Below are 18204 nucleotides of genomic sequence, written 5' to 3'. Positions count from 1 at the left end.
GCTTCTTAACTGTCAGCCAATACCACTCCTTATTTAAATCCTGTCTAATGTTTACTGCGTTCTGTTGTCCTCACATTTCGGTGTTTTCTTCTATTTCCTGATCTTTTGTTTTATGTGATTAAGTCTCTTTCAAATTTCCCAATTACCCTATTTCTTTCTCTTTCAAAATGTTCTTTCCTATCTTTCCTATTTGCTGACTGGGAGTTACTAGCTGGTCTTTTCCTATGCCAAACCTCTAGAATTCTCTCTTGAAAACATGACAAAATGACAGTGAACCTAAAAAACATGTATCTAGCTGAAAAGTGGTAACTAATGTAATAATGTATGGTGAGCTTGTTAGATAGAATTTACATTATAATAAAATAATAATAGGGAAATAAAGTAGTATGTCAGTTCCTGGGGTGAGGACAACTCTGTGCATTTACATACATCATTGAAGTACACTTGTCCACTCCTCTATGGCATGACTAATAACAGCTGCCAGTTAGACTAATAACAATCCATGAAAAGCATGACTAGATCAGCAGTTCCCAAAGTGGGGGTCGGGAGTTGGGCGCGGGGGGTTGCGAGATGATTTCCAGAAACTTTATTTATTTATTTATTTAATTAATTTTTTTATTTGTATATGTTTAAAAAGGTTGTAATGATGCAAGTATAAATTTAGGATAATTAATATAAACTGGAAATAAAACTTTTTTTTTTGTTTGCTCCGATTAATTACGACAGTTAAGTGACGGCGTCAATCACAATTTTTGCATTTCCAAAAATAAAAGTATTTCCCTGAAGGAGACGCTCCCGAACAATATGACTGGATAAGGTCACCATTCAATGTAACCACGGCAAATAATCTGGCGTCAGATATGGAAGATGCGCTGATAGAACTTTCAACCGATCGAACCCTGAGGACGGCATTTGACGGCAAGTTGCTGGATGAGTTCTGGGTTTCTGTCGCGCTGGAACATCCACAGTTGTCGAAAGCCGCGTTGGATGTACTCATGCAAGTTGGCTCAACATATTTAATTTCTCCGCGCTCACTTACATTAAGAATAAACACAGGTCACGGCTTAACGTGGAAGATGATCTGCGGGTAGCATTCTCTAAAATTGAACCTAGAGTGGACCTGCTTTGCTCCGCGCACAGCGCCCATCCATCACATTAGCCGTTTTTTCTGAATACATTTACAATTACAATACAATTATACATGAAGTTATAATTGTTCCAAGGCGCGTGTTACAGGCAGCTTGTTCGTATCCTGTCTGTAAGCATTTCACAGTTATGGGATGTATTTGTTTTTGTCCATAATTTGTTAATAAAATAGCCTGGCTTAGAGATTGGGCTCCTTTTTGTTTTAGCTCTGTCAGTCTGTAACCAAAGCGCAAATACTCGCAAGCTGTTGGAGGAAAACACAGAGAGGAGAAGGTGGGGCGGGGGGTGTTGGTGGGTGTGGCGGGGGGTCGTGGGTCGTCAGCAGTCTAATATTGGTGGTCGCGGTCTGAAAAGTTTGGGAACCCCTGGTCTAGATAACTCCGTCCAGGGTGTATCCTGCCTTGATGCCCGATGACGCCTGAGATAGGCACAGGCTCGCCGTGAACCGAGGTAGTTCGGATAAGCGGTAGAAAATGAGTGAGTGAGAGCAGGTCTAGATAAGGAATACCTATTATTGATGTAACAAATGTACAGACTGACCTGTTGAGGAACGTCTCAGTGAGGTTGTGCTTGGCACTGGGTGAAGTCTCCTGCTGCTGGACTCCACCCTCCAGCAGCATTTGTTGGTACAGCTGCCTCTGTTGCTGCTTCTGTTCCAGATGCTGCTGTACACGTAAGCGCTGTCTATAGTACTCCTGATACTGCTCCGTTGACTCACGCAACTACAGAAAGACAGCGAGGGAGTCAGACATACGGGCGGATAGCTAGAAGTTTGTAACAGCTCAAAGGGGGTCAGGGAGTTTTAATTCAGAATTGATATCTTGACTGATTCTCCACACATCTGGTAATTGTCAACAGAATATCAGCTTAGAGAGAAAAATGAGAAGGGATAAATAAAGTACACCACAGACGTTGTAACTGCCTGACAGACTTCCTGCATTATAATCCTTAGTGGTGCACGGACATGTGTTCTGTGGGTGTAGCAATGTTTAACTAAGAGCTGTTCATATCACTAACAATGATAGCAATGTTTCATTCAATAAATGCAACTTAATCAATATAAAATTTTGAAACTGTTCTTTTATATCTGTTTACATAATGATTCTAATAGATTCTGTTTATAATAATATGATGTTTACAATGATTATGCCATTAAAAAAAAAAGCCAGTGACTGTACCCCTTAAGTGTTATGTAGCTGGACTCTTGAACATATCACCAACAACTGCCCTTGACAACTTGGTAGTCAAGGGTCAGGCCATATTTTTTTCTATTTTGCTCTACATGACTGCCGAACTGATCTGATCTGCTGCTTCAACTGTAAGCTCTCCAAAAGTCAGAAATATTTACTGTGCAAACACAGTGCAAACTCCCACACTAAATTAAATACTAGTCCTAATTTAGACTGTTAAAAGAAAGGAGGAATATTCAGGGTTTTAGACTTATTTTTAAAATATTTTAAGGACATCTATATCATTTATTTCATTTTATTTCTGATGAGAGTCATCTCAAATTAAGCAAATAAAGAGTCGCTTCAAAAGAAAAATGAGTCCTTCCTAATATACTTAAATTCATAGTTGCAATACACCCTTCAATCCACATCCACAACTTACACGCGCACACTAAATGTATCACATATCAGTTATTTGGAATAAATATTTACTATATGCCAATGTGCAATTTTAAATCAAGTCAAATTAATACACCTTTGCATGGACTTAATAGCTGGTTGCTACAGTATATGCTTAATTTAGAGGGTTTATTGATGAATTACCTCATTCGTGTCTGCAGAGGTGGTTTCTGATGCATCCTGACCTGGTGCAGAGACTGGGCGAGAGTTCTGGGAACCAGTCAAGCCCATCATTTTATCTGATGGAGTTTGAGTTCTGGAGCTGCACCAAAACAAACAATATTTTTCTCTAATTTGCTTCCTTTTTTCCCCCAACTATATCTTTGTTAATGAATACTCATTAATATTTTTGTAACTGAATCTCTGTAACTGTGAGATTTGGCTTATATTGCATAATGTATATTGTATAAGACATTATGTAATACACAATGCATATACATACACTGTACACTGTATTATGAACACCTGCACACTTTCACATTTACGCAGTTAGCTAATCAGCCAATCCTGTAACAGATTAGAGCCGATATCTATAGTCACAGGAAGTCTATAGTAACTCAGACAAGCACTATTTACAAACATGGTAAGCAGAAAAGCATCCCAGAACACACAGCAAAATAAACCATCAGTTGTATGGGCTACCATGGAAGAAGCCCACTTTGGGTTCCACTCCTGTCATCTAAGAACAAGAATCATGGGAGTTTATTTTTATTTTTTTATTTTTGATCGGTTTGGCCCGTGCCTATGATAGCCTAGAGATTCCTCTTCTTGACTGACAGGAGTGGAACCAAATGTGGTCTTCTGCTCTGGTAGCTTTTCCACCTCAAGGACTGAGGTTTTGTGCATGCTGAGATGCTTTGCTGCTAACCACAGTTGTAAAGAGTACTTGATTTAGTTACTTTAGTTACTATATCCTTTCTGTTACCTCAAATCAATCCAAAACCTCAGTCTGTCTATTTTACTCTGTTCTCTTTTATCAACAAGATGTTTCTACCCACAGAACTGTTGCTCACTCAGTGTTCTTTGTTTTTCGCCACATCCTGTGTAAACTCAAAGACTGTTGTCTGAAACACTCAAACACGTCTGGTACCAAAACTGATGGTACAATCAAAGTCACAGAGATCACATTTCTTCATTCTGATGAATTATAATTCATGATTGGCTAGGTGTAAATGTGTTCCTAATATAGTGGAAGGTAAGTGTATTTTAATGAGTTGGGATTTAGCCTATACATTGTATGGGGGTTAAACATAGCTCAGTCTTTCAGTAATACCTTATAATATTACTTTCCTCATTATGCTTGTCTGTAAGGCTACCAGATTGCATAAACAGAACATCACCTCTCAGGCGACTCTTCAAAGATGCTTTGGCATTGTGACTCCTCCATCATCAGACTCCGGCTCAGGTTCTGCCCCCCTGGATATTGGAAGTTGGCAAATGAATGTGACATCGGTGATGCTTTCCCTACATCACTGGCTCTGGTTCCTCCTCTTCTCTCTAGGCCAGACAGGCCATAGGCAAGACCATCCAGAACTGGATTGAGTGAGCGTGACATGTAGGTGTCAGCTGATTGTGGGCGGCGCAAAGGAGAGGCAGGGCATGGCGAGAGTTTGCTGACGAGTGGTGTGAGCAGGTCAGCGTGGGCCGCTCTTACTGGTTTAACCACCTTGTCCACATGCACGTTGAGCACCTTTTGCTCAAAGGCACATGAGAATACGTTAGGTGCCAGGTTACGAAGCCATGACAGAAGACTCAGGTCAGGATCATCACAGCCATTGCCGCAGAGCACATCAATGCCCAGCAGCACCTCTGCCTCACTGATTTCCTCGCCTGTGGCCTTGCTCTGACAGAACTCAACACAACACTCATACAGCACACCCTTGACCAGCAGCTGAAACAGGCGGTCCGCACCAGCCCGGAAACCTGCCTCACTCAACTTGCGGTCAGCCGGGATAAACTCAGCCACCATGGTACACGCCTCCTCAAAGCAGCGTACACGTGCCGTGCTTGGGTTCCAATCCCTAAATTCGGCATGGTTGGTAAGACGCGGGAGGGTGAGGAGAAGACAGAGTTTGCTGTAGTCGTCTTTGGAGGGACAGAACTCTTCCAAAGCATGGAGGCATTTTACAGCTTCCTGCATGGTGAGTTCCAGCTAAGGGATGACAGCGTAAAGAAAACAGAAGCTTCTATGACACTTATGTTAATGTATTTGAGACAAACGAACTGTTTATAGAAGATGAATCACATGCACATGCCACAATGAATCAGCGATACTCACATGCTGTGGCTCATCCTCAGCTGACATGGCATTATTTACACAGAGCGCTTCCAGGAACTTCTGTTTAAGTACAATGTAGCGAAATCTGCCAGCAAAATGTCATTAAGAAATACAGATCAAAGTGCTTATTATGATGATAACAATGCAAGACATTAAATGGCGAGCATGGTAGATCTAATTTTGGTCTTTTCGTAAGAAAATAAACAAAAAAAAAAAGAAAACAGACAATATGAGAGCTTCTATCTGTCATGAACAGCTCTGACTATTCCCTGCCTGAACACCAGGGGGGGACGTTCTGGCTGGCTTTGTTTGTCTTGTACAGTACCATGTGCCTTTGTTTTTGTTTTGTGTTCAGGTGTGTTAGCCCAGCCCTTTCCTTAATCCGTTCCCACATCTGCACACCAGTTCCTGGTGTCTCTATGATTGTCCTCCGAGGCCGGCTCTACGCAGGGGCAAGAGGGGGCAGCGCCCCCTCAAATAAATGTCTTGCCCCCTCAAATCAAACTCTTGAAATGTTGAGAAAGCACATGTTAATATACTCACAAAATGAATATATTACAAGTTGATAAAATGATCTGCGGTAGCGGAAAAATCCACCGAAAAAGGGTCACTACACACAATACGGTATTAGATTTCCCTCATGTCTCTGTCCCTCTGCTGTGTGTATTCATTCACAGGCTGCAGCGCACGCACACACGCACACACACTCCTCCCCTGAGCCCTCGGTAAACATCCAATCACCGTCCGTATGCAAATGAGTCAAGGAGTGGAAAGACTTTGAAGAAGCTGCAGCGTTTTTTCAGTTACGACAAGCACAGCGATGAGTCCACGTCCGCTGAATTTGACAGACTGAAGAATTACCGACAAATTACCGTTGTCTGACAGACCCCTACGTAAAGCCCCGCCCCACACTGTAGTTCTAAGCACAGGGAAAAAAACAGTGCTCAAACATGATGTGTACACATTTCTGACCCCCCCCCATATGTGCCTGTCTAGAACCGGCCATGTTGTCCTCCCTATTTAAATCAGTTGTCTTGTTTTTTTTTTTTTTTTGGTTTCTTGTCTTGGCACCTGGTTTCTGGTTTCCTCATTTCTGTTGCATTGTCCTAACCCGTGTTTTTCTGTTTTTGATCTTTTTCCTTAATATACCACTTTTTATGTTATTCCTGCATCTGGGTCTGGATTTTATCCCCGAAGACACCAGTTTTCTGACACGATCATTTAAAAACATAGTGTTATGACCTCGGGGGCATGGTGATTTACTGGTTAGCACGTTCGCCTCACACTTCCAGGGTTGTGGGTTCGATTCCCGCCTCCACCTTGTGTGTATGGAGATTGCATGTACTCCCCGTGCCTCGGGGGTTTCCTCCGGGTACTCCGGTTTCCTCCCCCGGTCCAAAGACATGCATGGTAGGTTGATTGGCATCTCTGGAAAATTGTCCGTAGTATGTGATTGCGTGAGTGAATGAGAGTGTGTGTGTGCCCTGCGATGGGTTGGCACTCCGTCCAGGTTGTATCCTGCCTTGATGCCCAATGACACCTGAGATGGCACAGGCTCCAAGTGACCCGAGGTAGTTTGGATAAGCGGTAGAAAATGAGTGAGAGAGAGAGAGAGAGAGAGTGTTATGACCTCCAGTCTTTTTTTTATTTCTGTGCTGCCCTCTGGTGTTTCTTGTACCTGTCATGTGTTTCAGGAAGGCGGTTCCAGAGTTAATAGGAGAAAAGCTCCAATTGGTTATAATCTCCACATGTTCCACATAAAAGGACTGCCTGGATCCCTGACTGGGGCCTGCTTTTGCTGCTTTGCTTTTTGCTCTTGCCTCTTTGTTCTTTGCCTTTCGTGCAATTGTGGTTGCTGTGTTTGTATTGCATTGTGTATATGTATGTTATATTCTCTGTATGTTTAACCCATTCCAGTAATTTGTGATTGTCTCGTCTTAGAAAGTTTGTGTTCCTAGTGTTTTGAGCCTGTGAGTTTTGTTTTGTCTTGGTTTATGTTTATTATTTCAACCGATTGATTTGTTTGTACTTGACCCATGCCTGATATACGACTACTATTACGTTCTCTGTTTTTGACTTGTTAGCCAGCCGATCTAATTATACACCTTTGTCCAAAACATGGTGACAAGGTATGTAGGGGGAGCGACGCCAGTTATTTTGGAAACCTTTATTATATTGTTTTTGTGAGAGGGAGTTAGGTAAGAAGAAATGTATTTTATTTTCTTTCATTTTTTGGTTTAGTAAGAGAGGTGTTTGTTAAAGATTGTTCTGTTTATTATTTTGGCCTTGTCCTCCCCTGAAGCCTAAAATCCTTGTCAACCCTTGAATAAATGATTGTGAATTATAACCTCTCTGTATAAAGACATTTATTTACCCATTCTGTTGTGACTGACCCCTAGACGGTCGTAACAATAGCATAGCTAGATCAGTCACAATAGAACAGAACTGGAATTTGAGTACATATACTGCATGTCAGTAACTCTGTTACTCACGGGATAACATTTGCAGATACCTGAAAAGAGAGAGACAAACCTCACCTTTTCCTTTCAAACTTCTCCATACACTCCAGAGGCTGAATAAACTGTAGCACCTCATCCCACTGTCCATCTAGAATAAGCTGCCTGAGAGAGGAACAGAAATTGAGAAGAATAAACGTACAAGTATAAATAGCATATGCTGAATTTCCTGATATATGGAAATAAGAAGATATTAAAATTAGACAGGTTGATATTCTCTGTACGTACATATGCTTGTTGATCAACGATAACGTGCAAAGCTCATCCCCTACACTGCTTATTTGCACTAAGGTTCAAAAGTACAAAATGAAGTCAATGAAATGAAATTAATGAGACAGACATCATCAACACAAACATACTTTATATATACAACAAAACTGAAACACATGCAATAAATTAGTATGGGGTAGGGCCTCCTTTTGCAGCCAGTACAGCGTATATATGGCTTGGATATGACAGATACAAATCCTGTACAATCACACAATGTGGACAATATAAGTTACACATGTATATATGGACAATCTTAAAAAAATTTAGGACGCCCCATTAAATATTTTCTTTTTTTTTTTTTAAAGTACTTTGTTTCTCTTAAACAAATGAACAAAAATGTGTATTTCAGCTGAGGAAAAAGTTAGGACACCCTGAGCCCTAATACAGTAGCTAATGTTCCACCCTTTGGCTGAAATAACCTCAACAAGACTTTTTTTGTAGCCATCTACCAGTTTCTGACATCGACTGGAAGAACGTTTCCCCCACTCTAGAATTCAATGCAAAATTCTTTCAGCTGTGTGATGTTAGAGGGGTTTCTTGCATGCACAGTCCATTTCAAGTCACACCACAGGGTTTTAGATCTGGGCTTTGACTTGACCATTCCAGTATTCTCTATTTTTTTTCTTTTCAGCCAGTCCTTGGTGAATTTACTGGTATGTTTTGGATCACTGTCATGTTACAAGGTCCAGTTACGCTTCAGCCTCAATTTTTGACAGGTGGTTACATGTTAATCACCTCAATCTCCTTCTGATACAATGTAGAATACATAGTAGACTCTATGATGAGTTGATCAGGTCCTGCTGCATCAAAGCATCCCCAAACCATAACACTTCCACCTCCATGTTGCACCGTTGGTATGAAGTTGTTTTGCTGAAATGCTGTATTTGATTTATGCAAAACATGCCCTCTGTTATGGCGTCCATAATAATTTTAGACTCATCTGTCCAAAGCACATTATTCCAGAAGTCTTGGCCTTTGTGTCTGTGTTCTTTTGCAAATTTCAGTCTTGTCCTCATGTTTTTCTTAGTCAGCAAAGCTTTCCTCCTTACATACCTCATATTATAATTAAAGTTGTGCAGACTCTTTCTGATTGTAGATTCATGCACTTTTACATCAACTGAAGCAAGAGCTTGCTAGAGGTCCTGTGATAGAATTTTAGGGTTTTTGGAGACTTCTTTAAGCATCTTGCTGTCTTGCTCTTGGGGTGAATTTGCTTGGACAGCTTGACCTGGCCATGGCAGTTGTTATAAATGTTCTCCACTTGTAAATGATTTTTCAGAAACTAGAATGGCTGATTAAAATTCTTTTCAGATCTCTTTAAATAACTTTTCAGACTGATAAGCATCAATAATCTTCTTTCTGAAGGCCTCAAGAGAGTTCTTTGGATCTCACTATGGTGATAACTCTTATTTTAACAATTTAAAAAAGCAAACCAAACTAAATATCTGAAGTTTAAATAAATAATAATTTGCACCTGATAAAATGGATAAAATTATCTACAGGTGCAAGTACAAATAAATGTGTTACTTTTTCCTCACAAGAAATTACAATTTTACATGTAAATTACATTTTACAGATAATTATAAAAGATTTTTCTTTGTTTTTTTTTTGTTTTTTTGTTTAGTTATATTACTTGAATCTTCCAACATTGTTAAAATAAAAGATCAAATGGCCATATGTTTAACTATTTAAAAAAATCATCTATTTTCCCACATGACAATGATCCAAAGCACAAAGCAAGGTTTACCCTCCAATGGCTACAGAAAAAGGTGAAAGTTCTGGAGTAGCCATCACAGTCTCTTGACCTCAATATCATTGAGCCACTTTAGACAGATCTCAACAATCAAAAAAATTCCCAGAACTGGAGACATTTTGCTAAGAAGAATGGGCAGCTATACCACCTAAGAGAATTAATGACCTCATGCACAATTATTATTAAAGATTATATATAACGATGAGGCATAACATTATGACCACCTTCCTAATATTGTGTTGGGCCCCCCCTTTTGATGCCAAAACAGCCCTGACCTGTTGAGGCATGAACTCTACTAGTCCCCTGAAGGTGTGCTGTGGTATCTGGCACCAAGATGTTAGCAGAAGATCTATTAAGTCCTGTAAAAGTTGCAAGGTGGGGCCTTCATGGATCGCACTTGTTTATTCAGCACATCCCACAGATGCTCCAAAAATAACACTTCCCATTAAAACCAAAAAGTTTTATTTTAGTCTTATTCACCTCACAAATTATTTTTCAAGTAGTCCTCTGGCTTGTCCATATGATCTCAAATTCAAATTTTATTTGTCACATACACACATACTGTACAAGTACGACATGCAGTGAAATAAATGCAGTGATCTTTAGCAAACTTCATGGGCAGCAATGTTCTTTTTGAGATTAGACTTTCTCCTTGCAACTCTGCCCTGCACACCAAGGTTGTTCAGTGTTCATGTGATGGCAGACTCACAAACATTATCATTAGCTTATGCTTAGAAGTTACCCTGGGTTCCTTTCAGATGCAGCAGACTATTATATCTTTGTTGGTTGGCCACTTCTGTGGAGGGTAGCAATGGTCTTAAATTTCCTCCATTTGTACAGAATCTGTCTGACTATAGATTTCTGAAGTCTTCTGAACATTTTAGAAGGTTAGTTCTAAGGGTAAGATTGCATTTTTAGTGCTTCATTCTGTCAGTATGACTTTTGAATTTTTGAATGACTTATGAATTTTTATATACATGCACAAGTGACACAGTGTAGCGGTGCCCAACTCATAATTATTAGATTATTAATTATTAATTTCCAAAGGTAACAATAGGATTGCTAATAGCAAACAGTGACAAAAGAAGCTGAGTATTTACTGGTTTAGAATACACTGCACTGCACACAGTACACTGGACACAAAATAATAGCCAGAGACTGAATAAAATTGTGCACAGTATCAGATCAACATACTAGGAAGTAACTCTAACAACCAACTATTCAGAGCTCCAGAACTGACACATCACTCCACATATAACACAAATTTATTACTCAGGTGTCTCCACAGAGAGTGTTTATGTGTGTGTGAGGCTCAACCTGAGGAACAGCATATCATCTGAGTAGAGGCCATTGATTACTCCACTCTCCTTCTCCAGGGCCAGCATGCTGATGTGCAGCTTCCGCGAGTTCAAGAAGTCCAGAATCACTTTAATGATCTCCACCTCCTTTATGTTGATGGTCTCCTCTGCTGTCATGGTGGAAAACTTCTGTTAAGGTGGACAGAGCAAGAAAGAAATATGGATGATTTGTAGTGCTCTCTAGAACTCATGTGTTCATTGTCAACAAACTTTTGGAATTGCTTTACAGTAGCTGCTAGTCAGTATGTCATTTTTGCAGCCTTGTAAACAAAAATATGTGTTTTGTACAGTTTATGTACAGTGGATATAAAATATTTACACACCACTGTAAAAAATTTCAAGTTTTTGTGATGGAGAAATGATATAACAAGCTAAATCATGTCAGATATTTTTTCCACCTTGGAATATCTGGCTAGTATTGATCACTATATACAATAAGACAACAATCGCTTGTATTTTCTCACATCTAGACTAGGGTAGCTAGATGGAAGTCTTTTCTCAAAGAAAAAAAATCCAAGCCCTCCTATAGCACCCCAAAACATGTGGAACAATTTAATGCGGTCTGATGAGACCAAAGTGGAACTTTTTAGGCATAATGTGTTGCAAAAAAAAAAAAAAAAAAAAGATTATTGTCTGAAGAACAGTAAAAATAAGCTGATTCTGGGGCTCTAGTTAAGGAAGAGGCAATCAAATATAGCTCCAAATACTAATCTATTCTTGCACAAGTCTCTAGGCTTCTGTTAGACAGCCAAAATTGTCCACTTATGTTTAATATGAAAATGCCCATATGTTTAACTATTTAAAAAATTATCTATGTTCCAACATGACAATGATCCAAAGCACAAAGCAAGGTTGACCCTCCAATGGCTACAGCAGAAGAAGGTTAAAGTTCTGGAGCAGCCATCACAGCCTCCTGACCTCCTGACCACTTTGGAGAGATCTCAAACGTACAGTCAAAACTGGAGACATTGTGCCAAAGACAAATAACCACACAAAGCAAAAGTCAAAGTAATCAAAAGAATAACTTCAGAAGACAACATTTTGCAATGGGCCATTCAAAGCCCATATTTAATCTCATCAGAAAACTTATGGAATGACATGAAGAGGGCTGTGCACATGAGATCCCCCTCACAATTTGATAGATCTGGAGCATTTTTGCAAGGAAGAGTAGAACTGAAAGAAGTAGAAACTTGCCACATAAAATTATGCTAAGCTGGCAGAATCTTACTCAAAAAAAAGACAAAGTATTATTAAAGTTTACATTTATATTTACTGTAAGTCTCCAGGGGGGCACGGTGGCTTAGTGGTTAGCACGTTTGCCTCACACCTCCAGGGTCGGGGTTCGATTCCCGCCTCCACCTTGTGTGTGTGGAGTTTGCATGTTCTCCCCGTGCCTCGGGGGTTTCCTCCGGGTACTCCGGTTTCCTCCCCCGGTCCAAAGACATGCATGGTAGGTTGGTAGGTAGGTAGGTAATTGTCCCTAGTGTGTGATTGCGTGAGTGAATGAGAGAGTGTGTGTGTGTGTGTGCCCTGCGATGGGTTGGCACTCCGTCCAGGGTGTGTCCTGCCTTGATGCCCGATGACGCCTGAGATTGGCACAGGCTCCCCGTGACCCGAGGTAGTTCGGATAAGCGGTAGAAGATGAATGAATGAATGAATGTAAGTCTCCTGTGGTCCAGCTAATTAAAGCGCAACCTTTCAATTAGACTTTGCATTGTTTACTTGTGTGTTTGTGAATGTCATAAAAGCCGTGGATAAAGCTTTAATACTGTATGTCATGAATAAGTACTGGAGATACCACTACTCTGACACACAATACCCATATTAGACTAATACCAGTACCATAATGAAAAAGAAAATGTCATTATGCTGCTAGATCTAATCTACACAAGATTTTATTAAAAAAAAAACATTTCTTGGCTATCCTTTGTTTTTATTTTGACACACAAGCAGTTAGTTCTGTCTCTCTCTCTCTCTCTCTCTCTCTCTCCTCTCTTTTTCTTTTTCTCCTGAGAGAGAAATAGAGAGAGAAACAGAAGAGAGATAGAGAGTGAGAGAGAGAGAAGAGAGAGAGAGAGAGAGAGAGAGAGAGAGAGAGAGAGACTGACAAAGAAGAGAGAGAGACAGAGAGAGACAGAGAAGAGAGAGAGAAAGACAGACAGAGAAGAGAGAGAGAAAGACAGACAGAGGAAAGAGAGAGAGACAGACAAAGAAGAGAGAGAGACAGACAGACAGAGGAAAGAGAGAGAGACAGACAAAGAAGAGAGAGAGAGAGACAGACAGAGGAGAGAGAGAGAGAGAGAGAGAGAGAGAGAGAGAGAGAGAGAGAGTGGAAAGAGAGAGAGACTGACAAAGAAGAGAGAGAGAGACAGACAGAGGAGAGAGAGAGAGAGAGACAGTGGAAAGAGAGAGAGACTGACAAAGAAGAGAGAGAGAGAGACAGACAGAGGAGAGAGAGAGAGAGAGAGAGACAGAGAGAGAGAGAGACAGACAGACAGAGGAAAGAGAGAGAGACAGACAAAGAAGAGAGAGAGACAGACAGACAGAGGAAAGAGAGAGACAGACAAAGAAGAGAGAGACAGACAGACAGAGGAAAGAGAGAGACAGACAAAGAAGAGAGAGAGAGACAGACAGAGGAGAGAGAGAGAGAGAGAGAGAGAGAGACAGTGGAAAGAGAGAGAGACTGACAAAGAAGAGAGAGAGAGAGAGAGAGAGAGAGAGAGAACTAACTGCTTGTGTGTGTCAAAATCAAAACAAAGGATAGCCACGATAAAAAAATAAAATATTGTTATAAAACAAACACAGAAACTGAAATGTCAATTCTGGGCCACTGAATAATTTGCCCAGCTGTGCAGATGTTGTCTTTATAAGCTACACAGTAACACATCTGGCTCGGCGCGCATCTGTATGCCATATTGAACTGGTCCATATCATATCAGGTGGTCTGTTGTCCCACCCAGATCTGCTTAATCATGCTTTCTCATAACACAGCAAAGCGACATTTTATCATGATCATGGAGGCCGGAAAATAACAGCTATGACATATAACCAGAACCATTCAAGCCGAATTAGAACAATGAGTCAAACGCGGCTAACAGGCTAAAGAACCAGAGCAGTGTAGAAAGCCTCGCCTATGTGAATCCGCATACTACAGCACTGACATGACAAAGCAGGACGCCACCTGCTGTAGTCTTATAAACAACATGCAGTAGCCTACTAGTTTCCATACTGTTTAGTGCGGCAGTATGCGGCTTTTGACGTAGATTAGTAAAAAGACAACGGATATTAAAAGCTTACCTGATAAAGTCTACATATACGCAAACTGCACACGGTAGCTTTAGGGTTTTATAAGTCGTGCTGTCACACAACAATCCACCTGGATGGTTAATTGAATTGATTAATAAGGGCGATGTCTTTATCTCTGTTGTTGTTTCGCCTCTCTTGGTGCCGTTACCTCCCTAGCGCTGGTTGTCAGGCGAACGCTTCCTCGGTGTCGCCCACCAATCAGATGCACGTATGCTGGGAAAATCTGTGTTGGCGAGTCTGATTGGTTGGTTATTTTTCAGAACGCTAGTAAATCTTGGAAAAGCTATAATAGATACTATAGTGCTGAAAATTCTCGCTTTAGGATTGTTGAAAAACGAACCTTTAAGATTAGGGGTTTCTTAATGAAAGTATAGAACAAAACAGTAGACAAAAACTAGAAGAAAAAAAATAAAATATTGCCCATGATACATGTTGTTTTGCACTGATGTGCTTTGCTTCTACCCCCAGCACAGGGGTGTGGCCACAGAGGGGTGACAGTCAAGTCCTGAAATAAGCCTTCAAACCTTAGGCTGACCTACAATCACATCCATGAGAAGTCTATTATTTCTAAGGATTTCATTATTTTAATGATCACATTCTGGCATTTTTTCCTACTGTCCAGTTTGGGTTAGCCTGTTAGCATGAGGATGTTAGTGCAGGAGAGGAACCCAGTGTGCTCATCTGCTGTTGTAGGTCTGTTGGTATCCAAGCTGCTAAGCACACAATGTTTTTGTATCTCCTATTTTTCCTAAAAATCTTTCAACTTATTTTTACATAATTTTTTATAAAGGTATAATAAATACTCTCTTTATCTTTTTATCATTTTGTTAGAGGTTAATCTTGGTTCCATTTTTCCCTCTTCAAACACATCAACTTAATGAACAGACTGTTTATTAACTGATAAATATATCCCATGACCTATAGCCGTTGTAACAATGGCTTTAAGGTTATGGCTGATTGGTTTAAATACAGCAGGAAAGCAGGAAATATGGGCAAGCATATGGATCTGAATGACTTTGGACCGGCCAAATAACGATGGCTAGATGTATGGGTCAGAGCATCTCCAAAATGGCAGATTTTATGGGTGTTGCAGAGGTCCAAGGAACTACAGCTGGTGAACCAGAGACAGCGTCATCGACTCTGTAGGCTCACTGATGCATGTGGGGAACCTGTTTGGGTCCCACATACAAGCTGTTGTAGCAAAGGTTGCTGGCTCTGATAAAAAGGTGTCAAAACCCACATTGCATAAGAGCTTGTTTAGTTTGGGGCTGCATAGCTGCAGATTGGTTAGAATCTCTAGAATGCCCTGGGCAATGATCTGCTCGGACATCCTGGGTCCTGGCATTCCTATGGATGGTACTTATAGACCACCTACCTAAATATTGTTGCAGACCAGGTACACCTCTTCATGGCAACGGTATTCCCTAATGGAAATGGCCACTTTTCAGGATAAGGCACCCTGTCACACTGCAAAAAATTGTTCAGTAATGATTTGAGAAACAGGAAAAAGAGTTCAAGGTGTTGACTTTAGATTTGTTGACCAAATTCTGATTTGTCTTTGGGAAAAACAAGTCTAATTGATGGACATCACAACTTACATGACTTAAAAGATCTGTTGCTAATGTCTTGGTGCCAGATAACACAGCACACCTTCAGAAGTCTTGTGAAGTCCATGCCTTGGCAGGTACACACGTACTGTACAAATATATTCTTGTGGATATAAACACAAAAATAATACAACAATAATAGCACCACCAAAATATTATTTGGATGAAAATCTGTATTGTACAGCGATACAGGATTACAGTTGTTCTATAAAAGAACACAAATAGAACACACAGACAAAAAGTACAAGCACAAACAGTGCGGAATGAAGAAACAGGAAAACTGAATATTCAGCTGGTACATAGACTATGATTGGAACTATACTAAATTGTATATCAAAATAATATTTCACAAAAGGTACAGACCAGAGCTGACATTATATTTAAAATAGCATTTAGAATGGTAGAATGCAAGTGTCTTTCTTAAATGAAATCCTTATTTGACTCCATCCACTGCCAAGGTTTAACTTACATGCAAACAAATTTCTCAATAAGAATTAAAGTATGAGAATGGTAAAAAAAAAAACTTAACAGTTATAATACCAGATTCCACTTAAATATTGCTGATGAAGATGCATTAATTTGGGTCTTAGAGAATTTCAATGCAATATAATAATGCACCTTTCATCTTGGTAGACTAAAAGTTGTTAATATTAAGTACCAAGCACATTCTACACATAGTGATGTTGTTTTGATCTCTGTTTCAGTGCAAGTTTGTTTGAAATCGGCAAAAGATTCTTCACACAAATACATGTCTATGCAATCTTGTATTAAGAAACACCCATAGATACACTTCAGCTTTGCTCCTTGGCAACAATAACCCACAATACCTTCCAAAGTTAAAACACTTCCTAGTTAATATGAAAAATATCTGAATCCAATATCCAATGGCTTTAAAAATAGGCTTAATATGCAAAACTATAATATGTACAGCTCTGATAAATTTGATGAATGATTTCTTCTGATAGAGAAAAATAAATACATTGTTCGGTTCTTTTGAAGCTGAAGATAGAAAAAAAAGTAATGCTTGATACAAAGCTTGTAAAAATGCAACAGCTTTTGGGAAAACTTATACTTCATGTTATTCTTAAGTAAAGTTATTTAGACTTAAATTTATATCTATATCGGCAGCATTGGCATGGAGGCATGATCATACATATTCTGTAATTATTTAGGTTTTACTAGTAACTTGCCAACATAAAGTACTCAAGCGGTCAGCTGTCTTAAAAATGTTACCAGTATGTTTTTACCTGAACATATTAAACTGAGAATGTTACATTTAAGAGATTGTTACATCAGTCATTACATGAATGATATGTTATGGTTTAGCAGCTTAAAATTCGTGCTGATTTCCATAAAATCACAAAAGGCCTCACAATGAAGTGTACAAGCCAAATAATATACTCAGTCAGATGAAAATAAAGGCCATTATATACAAACACATTTACCTGGTAGAAGCTATTTTGCACCAACTTGAAGATAATTATCAAAATATAAATAAATTCAGACAGAGAATTCAGAGATTCTGGTGCCTAGTTTCCAGTAAACATAAAGACACTTCATAAATGTCATGATCTTTAAACGGTAATTGTAACATCCCTCCATGTCTGTTTATGATAATACACCAGTACACACACTCAAACAAGTTTAGTGTTCGCAAGAATAAATGTAAAAACTAGTAAAATGCAATAGCGTTTAACCTGTGGCTTTGGCACTGACACGCACACCACATGCAGACAAGCTATATTGTGTTTACTCTCAGTTCATCTTAAAGTCATGTTAGCTACATGACAAACTCCAAAGTCCTGCACACCTTCAATATCTACATTCAAGTTGTGTGTAGCATTGTAGTGAAATTATGTCATTCTTTTCACTCTCAGGGAAAAAAAAGCTAAACAGCGATAACAGAAAATCTCTGAAATCCTAGCTCAATATCCAATGACATGTGTAGTGCATGTTGCATTGTGTTCCACCTGCTTTACTTAAGCAGTTTTTTGGGTGTGCTCTGCTTCTTAGTCTGCCAGAGGTGGTTAAAGATGGTAATGGCATCAACGCTGGCTGACATGGTCTTGGCTGGGATATGGCAAAACTGCTTCTTGTCTGAGCTGTACTTGAACAGGCTCTCTATCATTTTGGGCATGATGGCCTTGGGGCCGATGCCTGTCAACTTGCTGATCTCCTCGGTCTCTGGGCAGTATGTGTAGAGTGATCGGAACTGGCAACCCGAATCACGGAACAGGATAAGGAAGTTGTTAGACTCCGTCTTCTCCATTTCCTGTGCGATTAAAGACAAATAAATAATAAATAATTGTAAAACAGTAATTCTAGTACATGACACACACTCT

The 18204-nt window shown here is 39.7% G+C and overlaps 2 protein-coding genes across 3 annotated transcripts in view; both read right to left on the bottom strand.

Annotated features, from left to right (window-relative positions):
* wdr47a (WD repeat domain 47a) overlaps window positions 1-14515 on the bottom strand; it is a 28222-nt gene extending 13707 nt beyond the window's left edge. The window contains exons 1-7 of the mRNA XM_060872018.1: window positions 14247-14515; window positions 10909-11078; window positions 7590-7673; window positions 5053-5137; window positions 4115-4926; window positions 2919-3036; window positions 1687-1868 (exon numbers count right to left, since the gene is read on the bottom strand). Of these exons, the coding sequence (XP_060728001.1) occupies window positions 1687-1868; window positions 2919-3036; window positions 4115-4926; window positions 5053-5137; window positions 7590-7673; window positions 10909-11066 (1439 nt within the window). The 5' untranslated portion in view covers window positions 11067-11078; window positions 14247-14515. The remainder of the gene's footprint in view (window positions 1-1686; window positions 1869-2918; window positions 3037-4114; window positions 4927-5052; window positions 5138-7589; window positions 7674-10908; window positions 11079-14246) is intronic.
* A 1502-nt stretch (window positions 14516-16017) lies between these two features.
* Window positions 16018-18204, bottom strand: part of camsap2b (calmodulin regulated spectrin-associated protein family, member 2b) — a 40509-nt gene continuing 38322 nt past the window's right edge. For both annotated transcript variants that reach the window (XM_060871994.1, XM_060872003.1), the window contains one exon: window positions 16018-18134. In XM_060871994.1, the coding sequence (XP_060727977.1) occupies window positions 17838-18134 (297 nt within the window). In that variant the 3' untranslated portion in view covers window positions 16018-17837. The remainder of the gene's footprint in view (window positions 18135-18204) is intronic.

Source organism: Tachysurus vachellii, chromosome 1 (genome assembly GCF_030014155.1).
Source record: "Tachysurus vachellii isolate PV-2020 chromosome 1, HZAU_Pvac_v1, whole genome shotgun sequence".
NCBI lineage: Eukaryota > Metazoa > Chordata > Actinopteri > Siluriformes > Bagridae > Tachysurus > Tachysurus vachellii.
Note: the sequence above shows the minus strand (reverse complement) of the source record. Positions and strands in the feature narration are given on the sequence as shown.